The sequence below is a fragment of the Eulemur rufifrons genome, chromosome 20 (assembly GCF_041146395.1).
Source record: "Eulemur rufifrons isolate Redbay chromosome 20, OSU_ERuf_1, whole genome shotgun sequence".
NCBI classification, from domain to species: domain Eukaryota; kingdom Metazoa; phylum Chordata; class Mammalia; order Primates; family Lemuridae; genus Eulemur; species Eulemur rufifrons.
The window spans coordinates 10563512-10584445 of NC_091002.1; the positions used below are offsets into that span (position 1 = coordinate 10563512).

Genomic DNA, 20934 nt, shown 5'->3' on the forward strand with positions numbered 1-20934 from the left:
GCATCGCTGCAGGCTGCGGGGAGCTGCGCCCGCCCGTGCTCCCGGGTCGCTTCGTGCTCCCAGTGCGCTCTGGCCCCAGCTCCGGCCCCGGCTCCCGCGCGCGGACCATGGAGTAGGCGGGAGGCCCCGCGACGCGCTCCTGCAGCCGGCGAGGCCGGAGCCAGCCCGGGGTGGCCTCGCCAGCCGGCGGAGTTAGCCAGCGGCGGGCCCTCCTCCCGCCGGTCCTGCACCGCTCCTCCTCCCCGGCCCCCGCCGCCCCCGCCTCCCGGCCGCCCCCGCCGCCCCCGCCGCGCCGCCGCCCCAGGCCCAGCGCGGGCGCGGAGCGTGGGAGCCATGGCGCGCGAGGAGGAGAGGGACCCCGAGCGCCGGGAGGCGGCGGCGCTGGCGAGCGGCGAGGAGGAGGAGGAGGGAGGGGAGGAGGGACTGAGCGATAGCGACGACGAGGGCGACGAAGAGGAGACGGGCAGCGGCGAGGAGGAAGAGGAGGCGGAGGCGGCGGCCGGGTGGGAGCGCAGCGAGGACGCGCGGCTGCTGCGCGCAGGGCTGCCTCCCGCCGCCGTCCCCGCCGCGGCCGCCCGCTACAGGAGCGGCCGTCGTTTGCCGGGGCCACCGCCCGGCCGCCCGAGGATGCCGCCGCCCGGCGACGAGGACCGCGCGCGTCGCCGCCGCCGCCGCCGCCGCCGGAGAGACCTTCTGCTGAGCCAGCTCTGCTTCCTGGCCTCGGTGGCGCTGCTGCTCTGGTCGCTGTCGAGCCTGCGAGAGCAGAAGGGTGAGTGCTCGCTGCCTGCCCCGAGTGGGCGCTGCGGCTCCGGCGGCTCTGGGCTCCTGGGCTGGGCGCGGGGCTGCTGCGGTCAGCCCGGCCGGGCAGCCCGGCTTGAGCAGGCTGGGTCGGCGGGCGGGTGGGGCGCCCGGCGCTAGGACTCCCTATACCCCCCCGCAGTGGCTCGGGAGGAGGGGACCTCGAGCGCTCGGACTGGGGGACAGAGAAGCGGCCGGCACGCGTGGGCGCCCAGGTGCCCTGGGAACCTTTACCTGTGCCTCTTGCCTCTGCGCTTCTTGCCCGCGAGCTCGTGGGGCGTTTTGCCCTCAACAAGCCCCCCAAGGCCAGCGATAAAGTTGTCCTGGCAAGATTCAGTACTTGTGCAGGTAACCACCTGTACACTCCCTGGTTTGCTGAAGGATCGAATGGGGTTGGTTGACTGGTTAACACATAATTCTCCATGCATTAATAGGACCGGCGGGGTGGACCCTGGTGGACCCTGTAGAAAGCTCTTTACCGTTCTTTTCAGAACAGGTGCCGGGAACTTCGGGTAGGAAAAAAGTGTTGGCCATCCAGCTAGGGGTTAGGAATGGACTTGTTCTCTTAAACTGCCCACTCGCTGGGAAGACATGGACTCCTTCCCATAGGGTCCCTTTTGCAGAATTGCTGTGTGGAAGAAATGATTTGGAGCCGACTGCCTGTTCACTGCTTTCGCGGTGCCCTGCACGGGTCCGTCCTACTTTTGTCTTTGTCCTTGGCCTTTCTTGAGCTGAAATAGATCTTGTAGAGAAATGTGCTCAGAACAGTTGTCTGCTGAAAACAATCTGGACCCCGGGGTGCAGCTGTCTAAAAAACTAAGGAAAGACTTGGAAGAACAAGTGTTGTAAAACGGTTTTATATCCCGGCCTTTCAAGCGGCAGGGTTCGTGGGAAAACAGCTATGGAAACGGTTGTGAGTAACAGCAGTTACAAATGTGTGCTGTGGTGTTAAGGCAGACATAGCTCTAATTCAAGGTGCTATGAGGTGCAGCATAAGGACATTTTGATGGTGATAGTAAAATATTTTTAAAGATGCTGTCAATTTAAAAAGGGATCTCCCCCACATTAGTGGATCTGTCCCTTCGTGGTGGAACAGGATGGTGGGTCGGTCTTCGTGCAGGTCTCAGCAGACCTCTTGACAGACTTCATCTTATATGGTAATGGGAGAGAGTCCCTCTTGATCTTCAGTGAAGCCGGTAAAGATTGCATGGCTCTCTCCAGGGCTCCCGAACCCCAGAGCCTCTGTCCATGGGTTCTGACATAAGGAAGGGGGCTGTGCCGGTGGAAGGGAAGCAGGACATGGCTCCAAGGGGACGTTCAGACCTGCTAGATATCAGTCTGCTGATGGATTTTCACCGAGAAGGTTTTCATTAACCCCCTTTCAATCTTCCCAGTTTTTATGAGTGCAAAGCCAGTTTGTAGTTCATGCCACCTTTGGAGAGGGCCATTCCAAGTCCATGACATGCCAGCCATTTTTCCGGCATGTTGGGGCTCTGTGAGTCATAGAGTTCCCACCACTTTTCAGGATTTAAAAGACATTTTTCTGGATGGAGAATGTGACCCATACAGTTAAGTCGATCATCAGCAGGGGGCTGCCTGGGCCCTGGAAAGCTGGGATGTTTGAGGGGGAGGGGTGTAAGACACTCTGCAAACTTGAAACCTGGTGACTAGAATGTCATTTTGAAATGGTTTCCCTGGCAGTGACATTTCTGATCAGGTGCCACTGACTCAGATTTAGTTCCATAGCACAGCCCTCTCCCCCAACCCCTACTCTCTCCCTTTCTTCTTCCTACCATTCCCATCCTGTTTTTCCCTCTCACTTCCTCTCCATCTCCTCCCATCCTTGTCAAGGAAGCCCCCGACCCTAGCAATGGAAAATCCAACAGGGAAAAGCCAACGGTGTTAAGGGGGATGCCAACCAGCCTCCTTCATTTCCCCCAAATGACATGCATGTTGAAATTGTCTCTAATTACTTTTTCTTCCATTAGATATTGATGGTTTCAGTATGTGATTCACAACAGTAGTTTTCAGCAAGGCACAGGTTTTTCAAGATAATTATTAACATATTAATTAATGCATGTGAATCTGAAAATGATTATTTTGCTTGAGGAACTGTCATTCAGCATACCTAAGCATTTGAATGGTGACTTTTACCCTGGAAAATTGGAGGTCACTCTGCTTGATGGTCCTTTCAGTATAGATACTGAAGTTTGGAATTTAGCCATGTTTTGAAGTCATTATGACTTAGAGGGGCTGAGTAGATTGGCTTAAGGTCACACAGCAATGGAAGAGTAGAGGGAAAGAAAACAACCTGAGGTGGCCTGGCTTTTCCTTCCTACCTCTGTTTCTTGATATTCAAGCTACTGTCTGGGTGCAGTTTTGTAATATTTATATAAGTTCATGGGGGTACCTTCATAATGATCAAAGGTAATATTATATTTATTCATGTTGAAAGCCATGCAATGATTGTTAACTGTAACTTCCCAGAAACTTGTTTTCTAATACATATTGATCTTTCTTTCCCTCCCTCCCTCTTTTTCTTCCTTCTTTTCTCTCTCTCTTTTCCTGTCTCTGTTTCTAAAAAGGACAGTTCTTTTACCAAATCAAGTAGAGATGTGTGGCAGTTATGTTATATAATATCGTATAACATTTCTAATCATATGGAATCTGAGATCCCTTTCTTAACATCCAATCAAACTCAGATTTGGTTATATACTAAAAATTTTCAGTTATATACTGAAAAGTTATTCAGTACAGTGTAGTGATCTTTTTCTGCTGAGATAGAATATGAGGCTTGTTTAATTTAGGTCAGGAAGAGTTAGTGGTAGAATCAAGAAAAATTTTAATTCTAACAACAACAAAAGCAGTAACAATAACTGGAATTTGGTGAGCTCTTAAGTGCTAGGCACTATGCTAAGTACACCTTATACGCGTTGCTTTGTTTTATCTGCAGACACTCTTTTCAGACATTGAGCCTTCAGTGGTGGAGAAAGACAAGCCCTAGGTGCCCTACTTAGTTGTTATGAATGAAGAGCTCATTTTTTGATCTCTGTTTTCAAAGCCAATGGAAATAAAGTGTTAGATTGGCTAATGAGGATTTTCTTTTCTTTTTGCAGTGAGAATGGATTACTTTTGTATATTTTGAATGGTTTAAAAGTGTTTAATTTTTCTTTGACGTAAACGACCTGGCCATCCTTTTCCAGAAGTGGTGTGGATTCTACCTCAGAAGTAATTATAGACAGCCTCTCTAGGAGACACATATATTTATATGTACATACATGTATATATATAAAACTTTGAAATACTTTCTGTCCTAGTTACTATTGCTGCATAACAAATCACCCCAAAACTTAGTGGTGTAAAATAGCTGTTCTGTTTTTATTATTATTTTGCTTATGGATACTTAGGGTCAGGAATTTGGACGGGGGGCAGTTGGGGTGGCTTGTCTCTGCTTCATTATGTCTGGGACCTTAGCTGGAAAACTGCAAGGCTGGCTGACCCGACAGCTGGATCTGGAGCCGCTGGAGGCAGCATCGCTCCCATGTCTGGAGTTGATATGGCTGCTTAACTGGCCCCTCAGCTGAGCTGCCAGCCAGAATACCTACTACATGTGGCCTCTCCATGTGACTCAGTTTGAATTTCCTCAGAGCATGGCAGCTGGGTTCCAAGAGCGAGTGTCCCCAGAGAACATGCATGGCCTCAGAAGTTACAGAGTGTCATTTCCACTATTTTCTGCTGGTCAAGACAGTGACGGATGTCAGCCCAGTTTCGAGGAGAAGGGCATAGACACCACCACTCACTCGATGGAGGGGAGTAGGATCACATAAAAGCCTCTGCAGTGGGAGATATTGTGATGGCTGCCTTTGGAAAATCCAAGGATTTGAGAGGTTGTAGCTTAAGAGTGAAATATCTTTGAAGTGTCTTCTGCTAATGAGAGTGTTGTTGCTCATTGTAACTGGTGTGGGGTCTAGATGTGGTTTTTGCAAAGGGGGTGAAGATTTTAACTGTCAATTTAAATTTCAGATCTAAGAGCTCATCTTTGCCTTTGTGGCTTCCCATTCCTCCGAGGGCTATGATAGCAACCTTTGATCCTTCGCGTGGCCTTCCTGGACCCTGCTCCTTTCCATGCTTCCCCACTCTGGCTTGTCCTCTGCCCCTCACAATGGCAACACTTCTTCCAGCCTCAGGGTCTGAGGACCCATAGCACATGCTGGTCCCACCACTGTCTGGATTGCTTCATCCACCACCACAGCGAGTGAATCCTTCGCTTCCTGGCTCCAGACCCTCCCACTAGACCCTATGCCTTCATTTTGCTCTCCGAATACACTGTCTTTTCCCTTCATAGCATTTATCACAGTTGGCAATTATGTATGCATTTGGTCTTGATTTGAGTAGCATCTGTTCTTTCACAGGTTGTAAGTTCCAGGAGGTCTGGGACCCTATGAATTTTCCTCCCTTCTGTCACCCAAGTCCCCCATCGGATAGTGGGAGCTCAGAAGATATTTTTCAAATTTAGAGGCAAATATAAAAGATATTTTTTTAAATAAAGGAGCTCTTTTGATTTCTGAACTGTAGTGCCAGTGATAAAAAACTATCATGTGTTAGGAGACCACTAACTGGCATAGATTTTATTGTCATGATTTATAATTCTGCCCCCAGTCCAGCAAACTCAATGTTGTTACCACCCATTTTTCATGGGATAGCACTGAGCAGAAGAAAGTAGAATGCCATGCCCGGCGTCAGTTTGTTAAGTGGCAGGATTTGAACCCAAGCCCACCCACATCAGAGCTACATGTGGCTGCATTTTCCAGCCTCAGCTGAGGAGGATGTGAATAGAAGATGAGGAATCACCCTGCCTTTTTCAGTCCACTGGGGAGTAAGGAATAACAGAAGGTTGGTTTCATAGAAGCAGTATTTTAGAAACACATTGCTTTTCAACCTTTCTATTTTCTGCATACACATATATAGATGTGTCTCTTTCCTCCTGGCTTTTCTTAGCTTCTCATCAACCCAGATTTTTCTCAAACATTTCCTCCACTTGCAAGGCTCGGATCCTTGTGGGAAGCTTTTTTTTTTTTTTTTTTTTTTTTTTATTTATCCTGGAGGGTTGGCAAAGCAAAAAGAATTGCAAAACCAGCTATTTGGTGAGAATTCCAAGGCCTGGTGGAAGTTGGCTGATAGGATAGGATTTTGGCAACTCTCATTTTCTGTAAGGAGGTTTCATTTCCTTGAGCTGAAGAATTCTGGGGAGGAATAACAGCACACAGGCTTTCATGATGGAGAACTGGGGTATGGGGAGTGCAGAGAATGTCCCTGAAGTTGCAAAGCTAATGGGTTATGCTGCCAGGAAGGTAATTGGAGGTTTTTCTGGTCTATTCCTGCCTTCTGTTTCTGGAGAGCTTGTTTGACATTCATTTTTATTTATTGTTTGCAGTGACTTCACACATGGGGCTATCCCGTAGGATTTGAGAACCTGAAGCATTAAGGATTCAGGTGGAAGAAGGTTTTTTATGAGCCACACGGTGATGGGCCACAGGTCTCCTAGGGTTCGACCTGGTGCTCCTTTCTGATTCCTCTTCCCCCTGGGGGCGGTGGTGCTCCTTGTCATTGCTAGGCCTGAGGGCTACACCATCCTTTGTTGGTTTCCAAGCCCTTCCCTCACCCTGTAGACTGTCCCATTAGGAAACGCTCTTTAGTGGAACCTCTTGAGGGAGTTTCTGCCTGGATCCCGACAGTGTGAGACACAGGGACCTCGTCCAGTCCATTTGTTCATTAAACACGTGGCAGGGTTTTTGCTAGTTGCCGGGGTGACAGCGGTGTCTGTGATGGGCACCCCGAGTATCCATCCTTACAGTGCTCAAGCGTGGGTGAGAAGAGAGGCACTGAACTATTGTAATTTTCATGTATTATGAGAGATACAAATGAGAAATGTGGCACGGCATGCAGGAGGTCGTGGTGGTCAGCAGAAGCTGGAAGCTGAAAAACAAAAGGAATTAGGTTGATAGAGAATGGGAGATAAAAAGGCAGACTCATAGAAAAACGGGCAAAATGACAACAGACAGGCAGTTTACCCAAAAGCAATTGCAGATGGCCAATAGACACAAGTTACAACCTTAATCTCAATCTTGACAGGGAAATCTGAATTTAAAAATAATGAAATACCATTTTTCTCAATATTAGATTGGCAGAAATTAGAACGTGGGATCACATCCAGGGTTGATAAAGGTGCAAGAGAAATAAATTCTCTCATTCACTTCTGTTGAGGATGTCAGTTGGCTCCCCAAACACTGTGGGGGACGGCCACAGGGGATCTGGTTTTAGTCATAGACCCCAAATAAAGCCTTGGCCTTTTGATGAGAATGGTGTGCAGGAAGGGGGTGGGGGTGGGATTAGAATGGCAATACCTAAAAACTCAACTTCCCTGGATCCACCTGTGGGCCAGGGAGCATGTTGGTCATGACCCTTTCAACTCTAGTGTTCAGGGCTTAGGTGGGAACTTGAGGGAACAGGGAAAGACCTATGTCACTTCTGGAGCTGTCCAAACCAATAAGCATTGTTTATTTAACTCATGAAACCTAGCAGTCATTCTTGCTTGTCAATAGTTATTTATTTCTAGGAGAGGGTGAACAAAGAAAGTCAGCTCATCTGTGACCTGGTTTGGGGACTTTCACATTTGCAACATTTGCAATATGTCTCTTCATTTTTCCCTTTGTATTTCTGCACTGTTTAATTTTAGCAAAAGTCATTTTCACTCAAGTGAGCCAGTCTGCCACGGAATTTGAACGTGTGGAGGACAGGGAATGATGAGCAGGTTTCTTGAGCAGGACTTTGACAATAGAACAAAGGGGATGATGGGTGCCGTGGGCGAGCAGGAGAAAGGGGACACCACGACTCTACATTGTCAAGTCAAGATGCCATTTTTAAGACAGAACGTGAAACATTCATTTTTGGATATTTTGACTCTGAGACCATTTAGGTAGAACGTACAGCTGACAGTTGAAAGTCAAGATCATAAGCACTTGTGGCTGCAGATAAAGGTCTGGGAGTTGTATACGTGAGGGTGAACATTGCATCTTCAGTTAGCTCCATGGTTCTCAGTCTTCTCTGCACATTGTAATCACCTGGGGAACTTTAAAAATTACTCATGTCTGGGTCCCATCTCCCAGAATTTCTGATGTCATGCTCCATTCAGGGGTGTGGCCTGGGCATTTTTTTTTTTTTTTCCTTTTTTTTAAAAGATGAAGGTGGTGCTAGTGTGCAGCCAGGGCTGAGCACCACTGGGTTAGGTTAATGGTCAGTATTTACCTTATTACAGCCACATAAATCCTCTCCATAGCTGAGCTCTAAAATACACCATAATTAATTTTCCTGTCCTGGACAGATGTGAATTAATATGTGTTTGTCTGCTTCATTTTCTAAGCCTTTATCACTAACTTAAGCCCAAACTTTCCTCCAGTTGCCTCAATCTCCTGTCAATATGCACAGTGACATTAAGTATTCTATCCAGTTTGCTTTTGGAAGAAATTGTTACCAGATTCTTCTGGCCTGTTCTAGTCTGAACAAGTTCCTTATAAAGTCTGCTGCCCAGCTGTCATCTTCCAATCTCCCTTTTAGCTTCATTCGGCATATTTCTTTCAATTCTCGCTTGTGTGGAAAGCCCTGCTTTTTGGAACCCAGGTAGGTGTCTTTCTTGGCTTATTCCTGCATTTGCAGTGTACATTTGTGGAGGTCACACACTCCAGGTGCCTCTGACCATAAGCAGTGGGGAAAGTAAAGGTTTGAGACTTTGTGTGTTTGAAAATATACTCCTTCTACCTCCACACTTAGAAGATAGTTGGGCCAGGTTAAGAATTAGTTTGGAATGCATTTGCCTTGAAATTTTGAAGGCATTGCTTGGAGGACTTTCAGCTTCTAGGCTTGCCTCTGCGAAGTCTGATGCTGTTCTGGTTTTTAAATTTTTTTGGAAATTTGTTTTCTTCTGCTAAGAGCATGAATGTTCTTTGCTTTCCTCCTAATGGTCTGTTTTGTCCCAGTATTCAGTCATGTAATAATTATATGACTGGTGTGAATCTGTTTTCATCCATTTTTCTGGATCTACAGGTTCTTTTAATTTGGAAGCTTATGTTCTTCGGATCTGGGAACTTCCCTTTTATGGTTTCCTCCATCCTAAGTACCCTTCTCTGTCTTTCTGGTTTGCCTGTTATTTGGATGTTTGACTTCCTTGATAGATCTTTGAATTTTCTTATCTCTTCTCTCCCATTTCTCTCCTCCTTTTGCTCTATTTTCTATAGATTTTCTTGTCTGTATCTTCCAACTCCTATACTGAGCTTTTAATTTCTGCTGTCACGTTTTTAATTTCCAGGAGCTTTTTTTTTCCTATGAAAGTTGTTCTTAATAGCATCCTATTCTGCTTTATCGATACAATATCATCTCATATATCCTTAAATAGATTCATAGTTGTCTTTGAAGTTTTCTTTTCCTTGCATGGACTCTGTTTCTCCAGGTTGCTGTTGTCCATTTATTTCGACCTGTTTTTCATATTATGTGTTTTCTTCAAAGGTCAGGGAATCTTTGGCATCTCCTGATATTTATGTGGGGCCATTGATTGGAAACTGTGCAAAGGAGGGTTTGTTGATTGTAAATGTCTCTGTAAGGTGATCTGACTGGGCCGTTTCACTGGGCAATGTGCTGTGTCTCTAGTTTTAGACCTTTATCAAGGGCTGGTCAGATTTCCCAGAGAAGGATCACTTGACAGAAAAGACCTGGTTACTTCTGGGAATCCAATGGAGAGGAAGCTGGGGTTGAGGGAGATTTGTTCAGTAGAAGCACTTTCCTAGACTCAAGGGATATTCAGCCCTCACAACTATGAGTGTGAATAAGGATTGAATAATTTATTTGTATATTTAGCAGGGCCATCTCAAATTATTTACCTTCCCTTCTTCTTCCCTTCCTCCTTTCTTCCTTTTCTCTTTTACCTACTATACACATGACACTGGTAAGAGCTGCTGCGTCCTGGGAAAACTAATGTTTAAGGATGGGGGGATGGGGGAAGGCTTAATTTTCATCATATCCTTTTCTTTAAATCGAAATTTCTACTGAGAGAATTGCAGATTCACATGCAGTAGTAAGAAGTAATACAGAAACATCCCTATACATGTTCCCCAGTTTCCTCCAGTGGTAACATTTTGCAAAACTGTAGCATAATATCATAACCAGGATAGTAACGTTGATATAATTTACCAATCTTATTCAGATTTCTGCAGTTTTATTTGTATAGTAGTCCCCCTATCTGTGGAGGGTACATTTTAAGACTCCCAGTGGATGCCTGAAACCATGGGCAGTATTGAACCCTACACGCACATTGTTTTTTTCTATATGTAATTCCTATGATCAAGTCTAATTTATAAATTAGGTGCAGTAGGAGATTAACAATAACTGCTAATAAAATAGAGCAATTATGACAATATATTGTAATAAAAGTTATGTGATGTGGCCTCTCTCTCTGTCAATATATCATATTGTACCATACTCACCCTTCTTCCTGCGATGATGTGAGATGATAAAATGCTTATGAGATGAGATGAAGTACAGTGAATGAAGTAGGCATTGTGACATAGTGTTAGGCTACTACTATTCACCTTGAACACACAAGTGCAATACAGCAACAATTGATCTGAAAATGAGCCAGCTATTAAGTTACTAGTACACTAAATCTATTAGTGTAGACAGCATGGAGACACTGGACACAGGGATGATTCACTTATAGTGTGGGATGGAGCAGAACGTTGTGAGATTTCATCATGCTACTCACATCAGCATGCAACTTAAAACTTAGGAATTCTTTATTTCTAGAATTTTCCATTTAATATTTTTGAACCATGGTTGACCTTGGGTAACTGAAACCATGGGAAGTGAAATCAGAAATAAGGGTGGACTACTGTATTCATTGTGTGTGTGTGTGTGTGTGTGTGTATTGGGTTATACACAATTTTATCACCTGTGTAGGGTTGGATGTTCATCATCCTAGTCAAGATACTGAACATATCCAATACTACAAGGATCCCTTGTGTTCCTCTTTTATACCACATCCACGTGTGCCTTTTAGTACAAAAAGAAGCAGTCAAGTAACTCATCGCACCTATTCCAAAAATAAAGTGAATTAAAAAATTATAAGTTTAAGAATTAAGGAAATTCTATCCCCAATAATATTACACTCTACCCAAAGGATTGCTTGTAAGTTTGTGGAGGGAAATGAGCAGTAAGTCAATCTACATTAGTAAAATTAGGACATGGAGGGTTTTCTCCATCATTGCAGTTTTATTATTCTCAGTTATGGTAACCTGAGCTGAGTGCCGGATAACAAGCATGGCTTGTTAATGGTTTCTTTGATGAATATTTTTTTCTGTCATTTGCACAATATTTCTGAATGAATGCTCCATGAAAATAGTTTATTCAAGTAGTTTGTTCATTCAGGCAGTTTAGCCATGACTCTTGCAATATTACTTTCACCAGTATTTGTGTCTTAAAGTATTAGAGATGGAGAAGCTCTTGGGAACCATGTGTCTTAACATCTGATTTTACCTTTGAGAAAAATGACATAAAAGGAAATCAGAATTGAGGACCAGAACCCAGGCCTTCTGACCCCTTGCTTAGAAAATACTTAAGGAAAAACAGCAGAAGGTTAAGGTTAAAAATACATTTGATGCAAATGACTTCTTGGTAAAAATTATTTCAGATTCTAAAATATTTCTGAAATGCTGGAATCTCTCTGAGATTTTTTGGCTTTCTGTATAGTTGTTGCACAGGAAAAGTTAGGGATTTTCAGGTTGAGCTACTTTTTGTAGCAAACAAAAGATTTGTTTAATCAGAAACACTGACTGTTGGAACACTCCTAGCTTGCTTTAGGAGAAAGTTTGCACCATTGGTTCACCTTCTTCTACCTGGGCAGTCACCTCACCTGACCATTAGAATGATTGGCTGTTTTGAAAATAAATGGTCATTACTTCTTCAGGTTGGGGGTCTTTGAGCTTACAAGTTTTCAACTTTTTTTCATCCCTGTTGTTGCAATTCTGGGCTGTGATTTGAACAGAAAAGTTTCCTAGGACCTTAAGAACCCAGGCTTTGAAAACTTGATGTTAAGGACCTTTTGAGTGGGATGCCACACTTTGATTGTTTCAAATCACAGGTGTTTGTTAGGCTGTGTGCAGAAAGAAAATTCATCACTCCTAGTTTCAATAAATCTGGGCATGAAGATTGGTCAATTTTAGTATTTTCCAACATTGTGGTATATTTCCTCCTTTACAAATGTTAAAATTTGTGTTGTACTCTATATAATGTCTTGGATTCGACTTTTAAAATTAAACAAAAATACAGTAAAATCGATTGACAATCAGGATGGAGAACAGTATATCACTCTGAAAACCTCCATTAAGATACCCATTTGTAGTCACACCCTAACCCATCCCTGATACTGGATCTGTTCTCTATCACTGTAGTGATATTCTCTTTTTGACAGTGTCATACAAATGGAATCCTACAGTGTGGAATCTTTTGAGACTGGCTTTTTTCACTTAGTATAATGCCTCCAAGACTTATCTAAGTTGTTTTCTGTATCTTTTCATGGCTGAGTAGAATTCCATTATACAGAAGTACAAGAGTTTGTTTATCCATTTACCTATTGAAGAACAATAGGTTATTTTTAGTTAGGGTAATTATGAATACAGTTGCTATAAACATTCAGATCCAGGGTTTGTGATTTCTTTTTCTTGCCTTATTGCAATGGTTAGGACTTTCAGTACAATGTTGAGTTTGAATGGACATCCTTGCCTTGTCCCTGATCTTAGGGGGGAAGTATTTAGGTCTTCACTGCTAAGTATAATGTTTGCTGAAGGTTTTTCATAAATGTCATTTATCAAGAGAACAAGTTCCCTTCTAATCCTTGAAGTCTGTCACATGCTTTTCCTGCATCAATTGCTATACTTACGTGGTTTTTCTTCTTTAGGCAGTTAATATGGTGGATTGCATGGATTGACTTTTGAATGCAGAATCAAGCTTGTACACCCTGAATAAGTTCCCTTTGATCATGGTGTGTTTTTCATTGTATATTTTCTGGATTTGATTTGGTCATATTTTGTTGAAGACTTTCACATCTATAATCACAAAGATATGGGTCTGGAATTTTCTTTTTTTGAACTGTCTTTGTCTGGTTTTGCTATCAGGGTAATGCTGGCCCCATAAAATGAGTTAGGAAGTGCTCCCTACTACATTGTGAAAGAGATTGTGTAGAATTGGTGTATTCTGCTTTTGAACTTATCATAGGCATTTCTTTATGGCATTAAACTTAAAAACTAATTTTAATGTTTTCCTAATAGTCATAATAATCACAATATTTTTCTTAGTATTACAGCAAGTGATGTTTATTGATCATTTAGAATACTTGAGGCACTAAGTGCTTTACCAGTATTGACTACTTTAATCTTCACAAAAGCCCTACAGACTAGATACCTTTATTATCTCCATTTTTATATGCAAAGAAAAATAACACACAAAGAATTTAAGTAACTTGCTCAAGATCACAGAGTTTCTATGTGGCCAAGTACGATTTGAATCCAGGCTGTCTGATTCCACATCCCATGGTCTTAACTGTTATATGGTTTCCTTTGATTATATCGTAACTTATTTATTCAGGCCTCCATTTGAGTTACTTTGGGATTTTCCATGTCTTCACTGCAATGAGTGTTTTTATAAAGAAGTCTTTGACAGTCTCTGCCAATTTCTGTAGGTTGGTTCAGTGTCAAAGGGCATAGTGTTGATTGTAAAGGTTAATGCATATTACTATATAACTTTCCAGGAATTGGAACAAATTTGAAATCCCAACAGCAGTGTTTGAGAGTGCACAATTCAGTGTTCTCTTCCCAGAAATATTTTTATGTATTTGAGATTCAGTTTGATTGCATAAAGATGGTGTCTCATTGCTTTCGTTTACCTTCCTTCTTTACCAGTGAGACTGAACATTTTACAAATGTTTATTGAACATTTATATTTCCTTCCTTATGAGAAAGGTTTGTTCATGATCAGTCTCCATTTTTTTTATAATGGGATAATAGTGTTTTTCTTAATGTTCTGTAAGAGCTTTAAAATATTTTATTTTATTTTACCCTATTTAAAAAGTTTTGCTTATTTTTTTGCTATATGGAAGATTTTCATTCTTACCTATTCAAAACTGATTCTCTTTTTTCCTTGTATTTTTTCACTTATTAGATCTATGATCTCAATTATATATTTATTTCACATTTTTTACTGTCTTTTCCTTCCCTATTTTTATGGTTTAATTTTTTAAATATTTAACTTCTCATTTAGAATTTATTTCATCCTTAGATAAAGATTTAATTTAAACAGATGAACAGATTTAATAGTTAATTCCAGTATTGTTTATTGAATAATCTTTCCTGTATCTGTACATTTGTGGCATCATTTTTATACTGTGCTTATTCTTTTATGTATCACAGGCAGTTTTGTGGTATCTATTTTATTCTATTTACTCATTAATTAATTGTTGTAGCTTATTAGCATGTTAATTATCTAGTAGGGGAAGACTCCTTTCCTCTTGCTTTGAAAAAAAAATCATTTTCTATTATCACTCGTTTATCTTTCCAGGTGAACTTTAGAATCTGTATTAAATTTTCCCCAAATCCCTTTAGGTTTTGACAACTCTGTGAATAACTTGTGAAAAAATGACATTTTATAGCATTGATTCTTCTCATTCATAGAGTGCTTCTTCATTTGGTTAAGGTTTTTAAAACAATCTATCAAGATTCATGATTATCTCCATTTCTTTTTTATATTTATTTGCGAAAGCTATGCTGGTATTTGTTATTTATTGTTGCTATTGTTTTATTCCTTATGTATGCTTTAAAATATTTCTTCTTTGTATTTTAATCTTAGAACTTTGAAATTACATAAATAATAATAAAAATTTATTATACAAATCAATACCATTAAATTTTCTAATAATTTCCTATTGGATAGAGAGTTTTTAGATTCATGCTGTAACTGAATAGATTTTTAGTGTTGGAAGTCCATGTGCTATCCACTGCGCTATGGAGCCTTTTGGCTATTGGTTAGTTACCTTTTACTGTGCTGTAAAAGTTATCTTTTATTTATAGTTTTCTATGTTTTTTAAAAAATCTTCCATGGATGTTGAATGTGATCAAATGCCTTATTAACACTTATTAAAGTGCTTGATAAATATATATATGTATGTATATAGTCATATAGAGAGAGACCATTTTAAGCCACTTTGGAAATAAACTCTAGATAGCCACAATATTTTTTCTTTTACTATGATGTTGGATTTTATTTGTTGGTATTTTGTATGAAATTTTTGCTATTACAGTCATGAGAGAAATTGGCAGATAGCTCCTGTAGCTCCTTTGCCAGGTTTTGGTATTAGGATTACACTAACTTACAAAATGAATTGATGATCTCCATGTTATTCTATGCTATGTAATATTTTAGAGTCATTAGAATTATCTGTAACTTGAAAATTTGAAAAAGCCTTTATAATATCGCCAGGCCTATGGTCTTCTCTAAAGATAATTTTGAATCAATTTCTTTCCATTGGTACCTTTCAGTGTTAGTGATTTGTTTTCCTAGAGAAAGGTCAATTTGATTAAGATTTTAAAGATGAACAAAATTATGCATTACCTTTATTTTTGTTTTAACTTATTCCGCAATAAAGATTATGTAACCTTTTCTCAATACTAATTTATGTTTCTCTTCTTTTTTTCCTTGATCAAACCTGACTGTATTTGGTTTATTTTATCAATTTCTGAAAATCCACCTCTTGTATTTCTTTGTCAGTTTTGCTTCCCCCACCTTTCTGAGTCATTGATTACAGCTTTAATATTTTTTTAAAATCTTCTCTTAATGTCTTTTTTTCTAATATCTTGAATTAAGCTCTTTAATTTATTTTTATTCTTTCTTGCTTAATAATACATTTGACTTTGAGGGTAGTTTTAGATTCACAGTAGAAGTTTTAAAATGTCATGCAATATTAGTACTTTTCAAATAGTCTTGTAATTGTAGCTTTATTTTTTTATGAGCTTTGATGGTGGCTTTTCATTTGTTTGGGTCATTTCTCTTGGAGCATGAATTGTATGTAACTTAGATAGCTATTCTTCTGTCTTCCATGTCTGTCATCCTCTCTTCCATCATTTTTACCTTTTTGTCTTTCCATCTTTATTCTATAAGAGTCTCTATATTTTTTTCTCCTCAATGATTTGATTTTCAGCACTATGGGGATGGCTTATTCCCATTTGTGTTTTGTACTTGCATTTATGGTTTTTTAACCATTTTATATCTTGTCCACCTTTCTATTAGCTAACTCCCACTGAAATCTTAGCTTTTCTCTCCAATTAGTAGTTTTTCTTTCATATATCCCATGTTTCTTTGTATATTAGGATTACAAAATAAATTCTAAAATTTGCTTCTACTTCCTATTATAGATTCTTTTTAAAAGAATAGCATTCTTTTTTATGTTGCAGAGAATTTTCGAAGTTTTCTTGAGCTATCCACCTTTGAAAGAGAAGCCCCAGCCATGTGTGTGCCTGTGAACAGACCCTCCTATATCCCTCCTGTACCCTTACCACTCTCACCCGGCCACATGTGTCAGGTTACTCTTAGCATCACTTAAGCTGAAGGGCTGGTTGATGTGTGTGGCCCTTGACCAACTTTCCTATGTTTATGTTGACTTTTCTAGGGTGACTCAGCTTGCCTAAGAGGGGATGTTCCCTGGTAGTTTAAATATTTAAATAGAGCTTTATTCATTGTAATTTTGATGAGTGGATGGTTCGTCCTAGTTCTTATATCTGGAGACACTGCATGAAAATCTACCACCCTGGTTTATGTCTCCCTAATGGTCCTTTCCATCTCTCCTCTTTTCTATTAATCTCCAGAAGCCAGTATACCACCATCCTTCCACCTTTTTGCCTGGGTAAGTTGCATTTCCAGGAATGGGGTTCTCTGAATGGGTGGATATAGAAAGACATATTGATGGGGTGGGCATGGCTTTGACAGCAGTTCCCTACAGCAGCAAAAGCCTCATGCTTCTGAGGTTGGGGTCATACCTGGAGACCAATGTGCCCTCCCAGGGTTCACCTGTCACCCTCATTCTTGTGTGCTAGGGGCTCTTCCACACTCAGCTTCTTTCTGTGCATTTCTCTATTTCCTTCAGTGGGAATGTGGGAAAGAGTGACTCACGTGCTGTTGGCTAATTACCATAGTGTCCTGGATTGCCTGCTCAGATTTTAGCTTGAAATTTTCAGTTTGTTACGAAGAAAAAGAAATTCTGTTCATGAATAGAAAGATTCAGGGACAACTAAATCTATCTAATATTCACTAGCTTGTCTTTGCATTTTTTTAGATTCACATCTCTTTTCTTATTTATCTTTCATAATCATCTCCACAGAAGCATGCATTGGGTATTATTAACCTCATTTGAGTTAAAATGACTTGCCCAAAGTCTCACAGGTAGGCAAGGGTAGTTTTATATTTATATTTGCTGAGAAAAAAAACTCTTACACTGTTTCCCCTGTGCTGAACATCTCTGAGGAAAGAGATGTTACTGAACATTTCTGCCAGGAAGCTGGACAGGACCCTGGGACCCCAGTGCAGTGGGCGGAGTCATGCCCCCTGTTAGAGAGGTCCACGTCCTAACCCCTGGAATGTGTGAATCTGCCATGTTACCTGGCAGGGGGAATTAAAGTTGCTGATGGAATTAAGGTTGCCAATCAGCTGCCCCTGAGATGGGGAGAGCTTCCCGGCTGCCAAGGTGGGTACTCAGAAGAGAAAGAGGGAGTCAGCGGCATCAGAGCCAGAGGGGGTGATGTGACAATAGAAGTGGCGGTCACAGTGACGTGATTGCTGGCTTGGGGATGGAAGGGGCCATGAAGCAAGACACAGGGGCAGCCTCCAGGAGCTGGAGGAGGCCAGGAAACAGATTATTCCCAGAGCTTCCAGAAGGAACGCAGCCCTGCTGACACGTTGAACCTAGCCCAGTGAGATCCCTTTTGGATTCTGACTCCCAGAACCGTGAGACTGGGGCTTGTTTAAAGCCACTAAGTTTGTGGTGATTGTTTACGGCAGCAGTAGGAAACTCAGACACCCAGTGTATCAAATATTGGCTGTGGTCTAACTCCCCTTGGAGCAGGAACAGGAAGTCCTGGAGTGGCTGTGTGCACATCACATGGGTGTTTATGTTACATTTCCTGTGTCATTATTTTGATGGTTTTACATTTATTTGCTCATTTTGTTGTTATTTCCCTCCCCTAACTAGAATGTCAGCTTCCTGAGAGCAGGAACTTGGTCTGGTGCATTCACTGATGTGTGCCCAGTGCCTGGTATGGAGGAGAAGCTCAACAGATATTATTTTTTTTGGATTATTACTTTTTGCCCAGGTGACATTATCATCCAACTAAATGGAACCTAATTTACATCCTTGGTTTAACACTGCAACCTCCATAGGTAAAATAGAAATAAAGTGAAAGAAGAAATTGAGTTAAAATTATGGTGCCTTTCACTATCAAAATATTAATTTTCCATGTTCATTTCTAGCATTTGGTCACATCATACACTTTTTTGCAAAGGTAGTAAATACTCCTCACACATTGAATAATCATTTCATAAAATAAAAGGAGGACATCATAAAATAAATTCAATGTCTTATGTAGCATTTTTGACTTTTCAATAGGATGTTCCATGTTGCATTTTTGTGGCATAACATTTTAAATAAATGTAACTGTATTTTTTTTTAATTATTTCACAGTCTGGTTGGCATTCCATTGACTATATAGTTCATAATTATTTATTGTTGTTTTTTTAAATATTATAATTTTATAATAGTATTATAATTTTAATACTATTAATTAGACATCTTTGTGCATGAGTCTACTATAAATCATATTAACTCTCCAGTTATTGCTAAGTGTGTAACAATCCTCAGGCCTGCGCTAACTGGGAAAGCCACTAACGATGGCTGTGGCTTTTGCATGTTTGTGTAGAGCTCTGTGCCCTGGGCTACCTGCCTTAGTTTGTTGAATAGTTTTTACACTTTTGTTAAGACTTACTGAGAAGGCGTTTTGCACCTGGCATCAGGTATTCCCACTTTATCTCTTCAACCTTAGCTGGTGCTTCTAACCTAAAATTGTTCTTCATCACAAGTCCCCAAAACGTCTACCACCAGTGGAGGCAAAAGCAGGGTGTGGATGGAACAGTGACGGCAAAGAGGAACTGCCAACTTGGAAGACGAAGCGAGAGGGTTATTAGTATCAGACTAAGGCATCTCCTTTAAATGGGTCACATCATGAGCCTGACTTTTTAAATAGATGTTTTGTTTTTCTTATCTTCTCTTCTTGACAGTTGCTTTGGTTTTCCTACATGCTCACTGTTCTTCTGATAATAAAATGAGAAGGAAAAACAAAATTTTAACTGTTGACTCAATTTCGCAAGAGGGATGAGCAGTCCGGAGGTTGGGGAGGGGATCGCCCAGGCCCCCAGTGGCTGGACAGCTGGCTGTGCTAACTGCATTGCACACAGCAGCTCTAAGCCTGGGAGGAGAAGGATGTCTACTCCCAGATCTGGACAGTTGTTTTGCCTAAGATGGCAAGAACATCATCTTTCAATCTTGAGCCAAGAAAACCATAAACGGACACATCTTGTCCTGCCCAGGAAGGGATGCTGCTGCAGGCTTCTGAGGTGCCATAAAGGTCCCTTGATGGCTCCTTCACCTTGGGGTTTGTCTTCCAATGTTTTCTGAGTCCATTGGGAAGTAGGGTAGGGAGGAGAGAAAGAGGAAGGGGAGATAAGAAGTATGCTTGCCTGGGCGTGCTCTTTTCTGATGAACGTTCTGAGTGTCAGCACAGAATGAAGGTTTATTTTAGGAGACACCAGGAATAAGATCTTTTATGCTGATATTGTGCAGGACTGATCTGTGTTTTCTGCTGCGAAGGACAGTAAAACTTCATGATGCTCTGGCGTCTTTATAGTTTCTGCCATGAAAACATTCAAGGATAGGAAACTTGGCTTGCAAGTGTGAGGGACATTGTCCAGAACAGAAGGAGTCCTGGGCAGAGAGTCCAGAGACAGGGGTTCTAGTCTCACTTCTGCTACTGACTTCCTGCATGTTCTCTTTTGTTCTCAGTTTCCTCATCTTTAAAATGTGAGCATTTATGCTAAATTGTCTTTATATTGGTGACACTGAGTCTCTCTAGTTTGATCATTAACTTTGAACCTCTAGCCTCCTGAAAGATGTTGGAAATATGCTTCCTTCTGAGGCTAATTTACAGCCAGACTAATATGGTTTTGCTCCCGAGCATGCCCTGAATCATTATTCATTTTTATTTCATGAGAATTACTTTTGTAAATGTGATTTTCTATTAGTTTCACAGAGCCATTGAGATTTCACAGCTCAGTGGATTTCTTCTGCCCGTCATAAATTTTTGCTCATAGTATAAACTAGTGTTTTGCAAAGCCAGAGTCTTGGATCAGCCTCCCCTGGGGTCCCCTGTGAACTTGTTAGAAATGCAAAATCATGGGCCTCACCCCGACCTGCTGAATGGGAATCTCTGAGAGCAGGACTCATGAAACTTTGTCTACTGGAGTTTAAACTCACTGCATGTGAGAGAGAAGTTTGACAAGCACTGCTATCAGCCACCGCAGTAAACATGGCTTACAGCAACGCTTCTATGCAAATCGTTGCGGAGATTTTGCCCTCTGCACATGGACATACACTCAAGCATGCGGTTTGCTCCTCGAGTGACTGACCTAATGGGCTGTGTTAGAAATGCCAAGATTGAGACCCTTCTGTGTTGGTGAAGCAACTGCTGCTTTATTGAGAGCCAACTTGAGAGGGAGCTGCAGGAGTGTAGGAGCATCATAGTTGTGGGTGCTCTCAAGAAATGAGTCCGTGTGCAGAGGGTATTTCTGAAGGGGCTGGAGGAGGAGCAACATCTGTGATATGGCTACCATTTCTGTTACACACTACTGATTTTGATGTTTGACCTGGGGTTTGGTTCTCTGCCCTGTGGTGGCAGACGGGCACCCAGCACTCTGTCGGCCGGCACTAAAGATGGTTCTGAG

General features: G+C 41.6%; 1 protein-coding gene across 1 annotated transcript in view; it reads left to right on the top strand.

Annotated features, from left to right (window-relative positions):
* The first annotated feature begins 429 nt into the window (after positions 1–429).
* SLC24A3 (solute carrier family 24 member 3) overlaps positions 430–20934 on the top strand; it is a 461900-nt gene continuing 441395 nt past the window's right edge. Inside the window, exon 1 of the mRNA XM_069495623.1 lies at positions 430–769. Coding sequence (XP_069351724.1) covers positions 628–769 — 142 coding nt within the window. The 5' untranslated portion in view covers positions 430–627. The remainder of the gene's footprint in view (positions 770–20934) is intronic.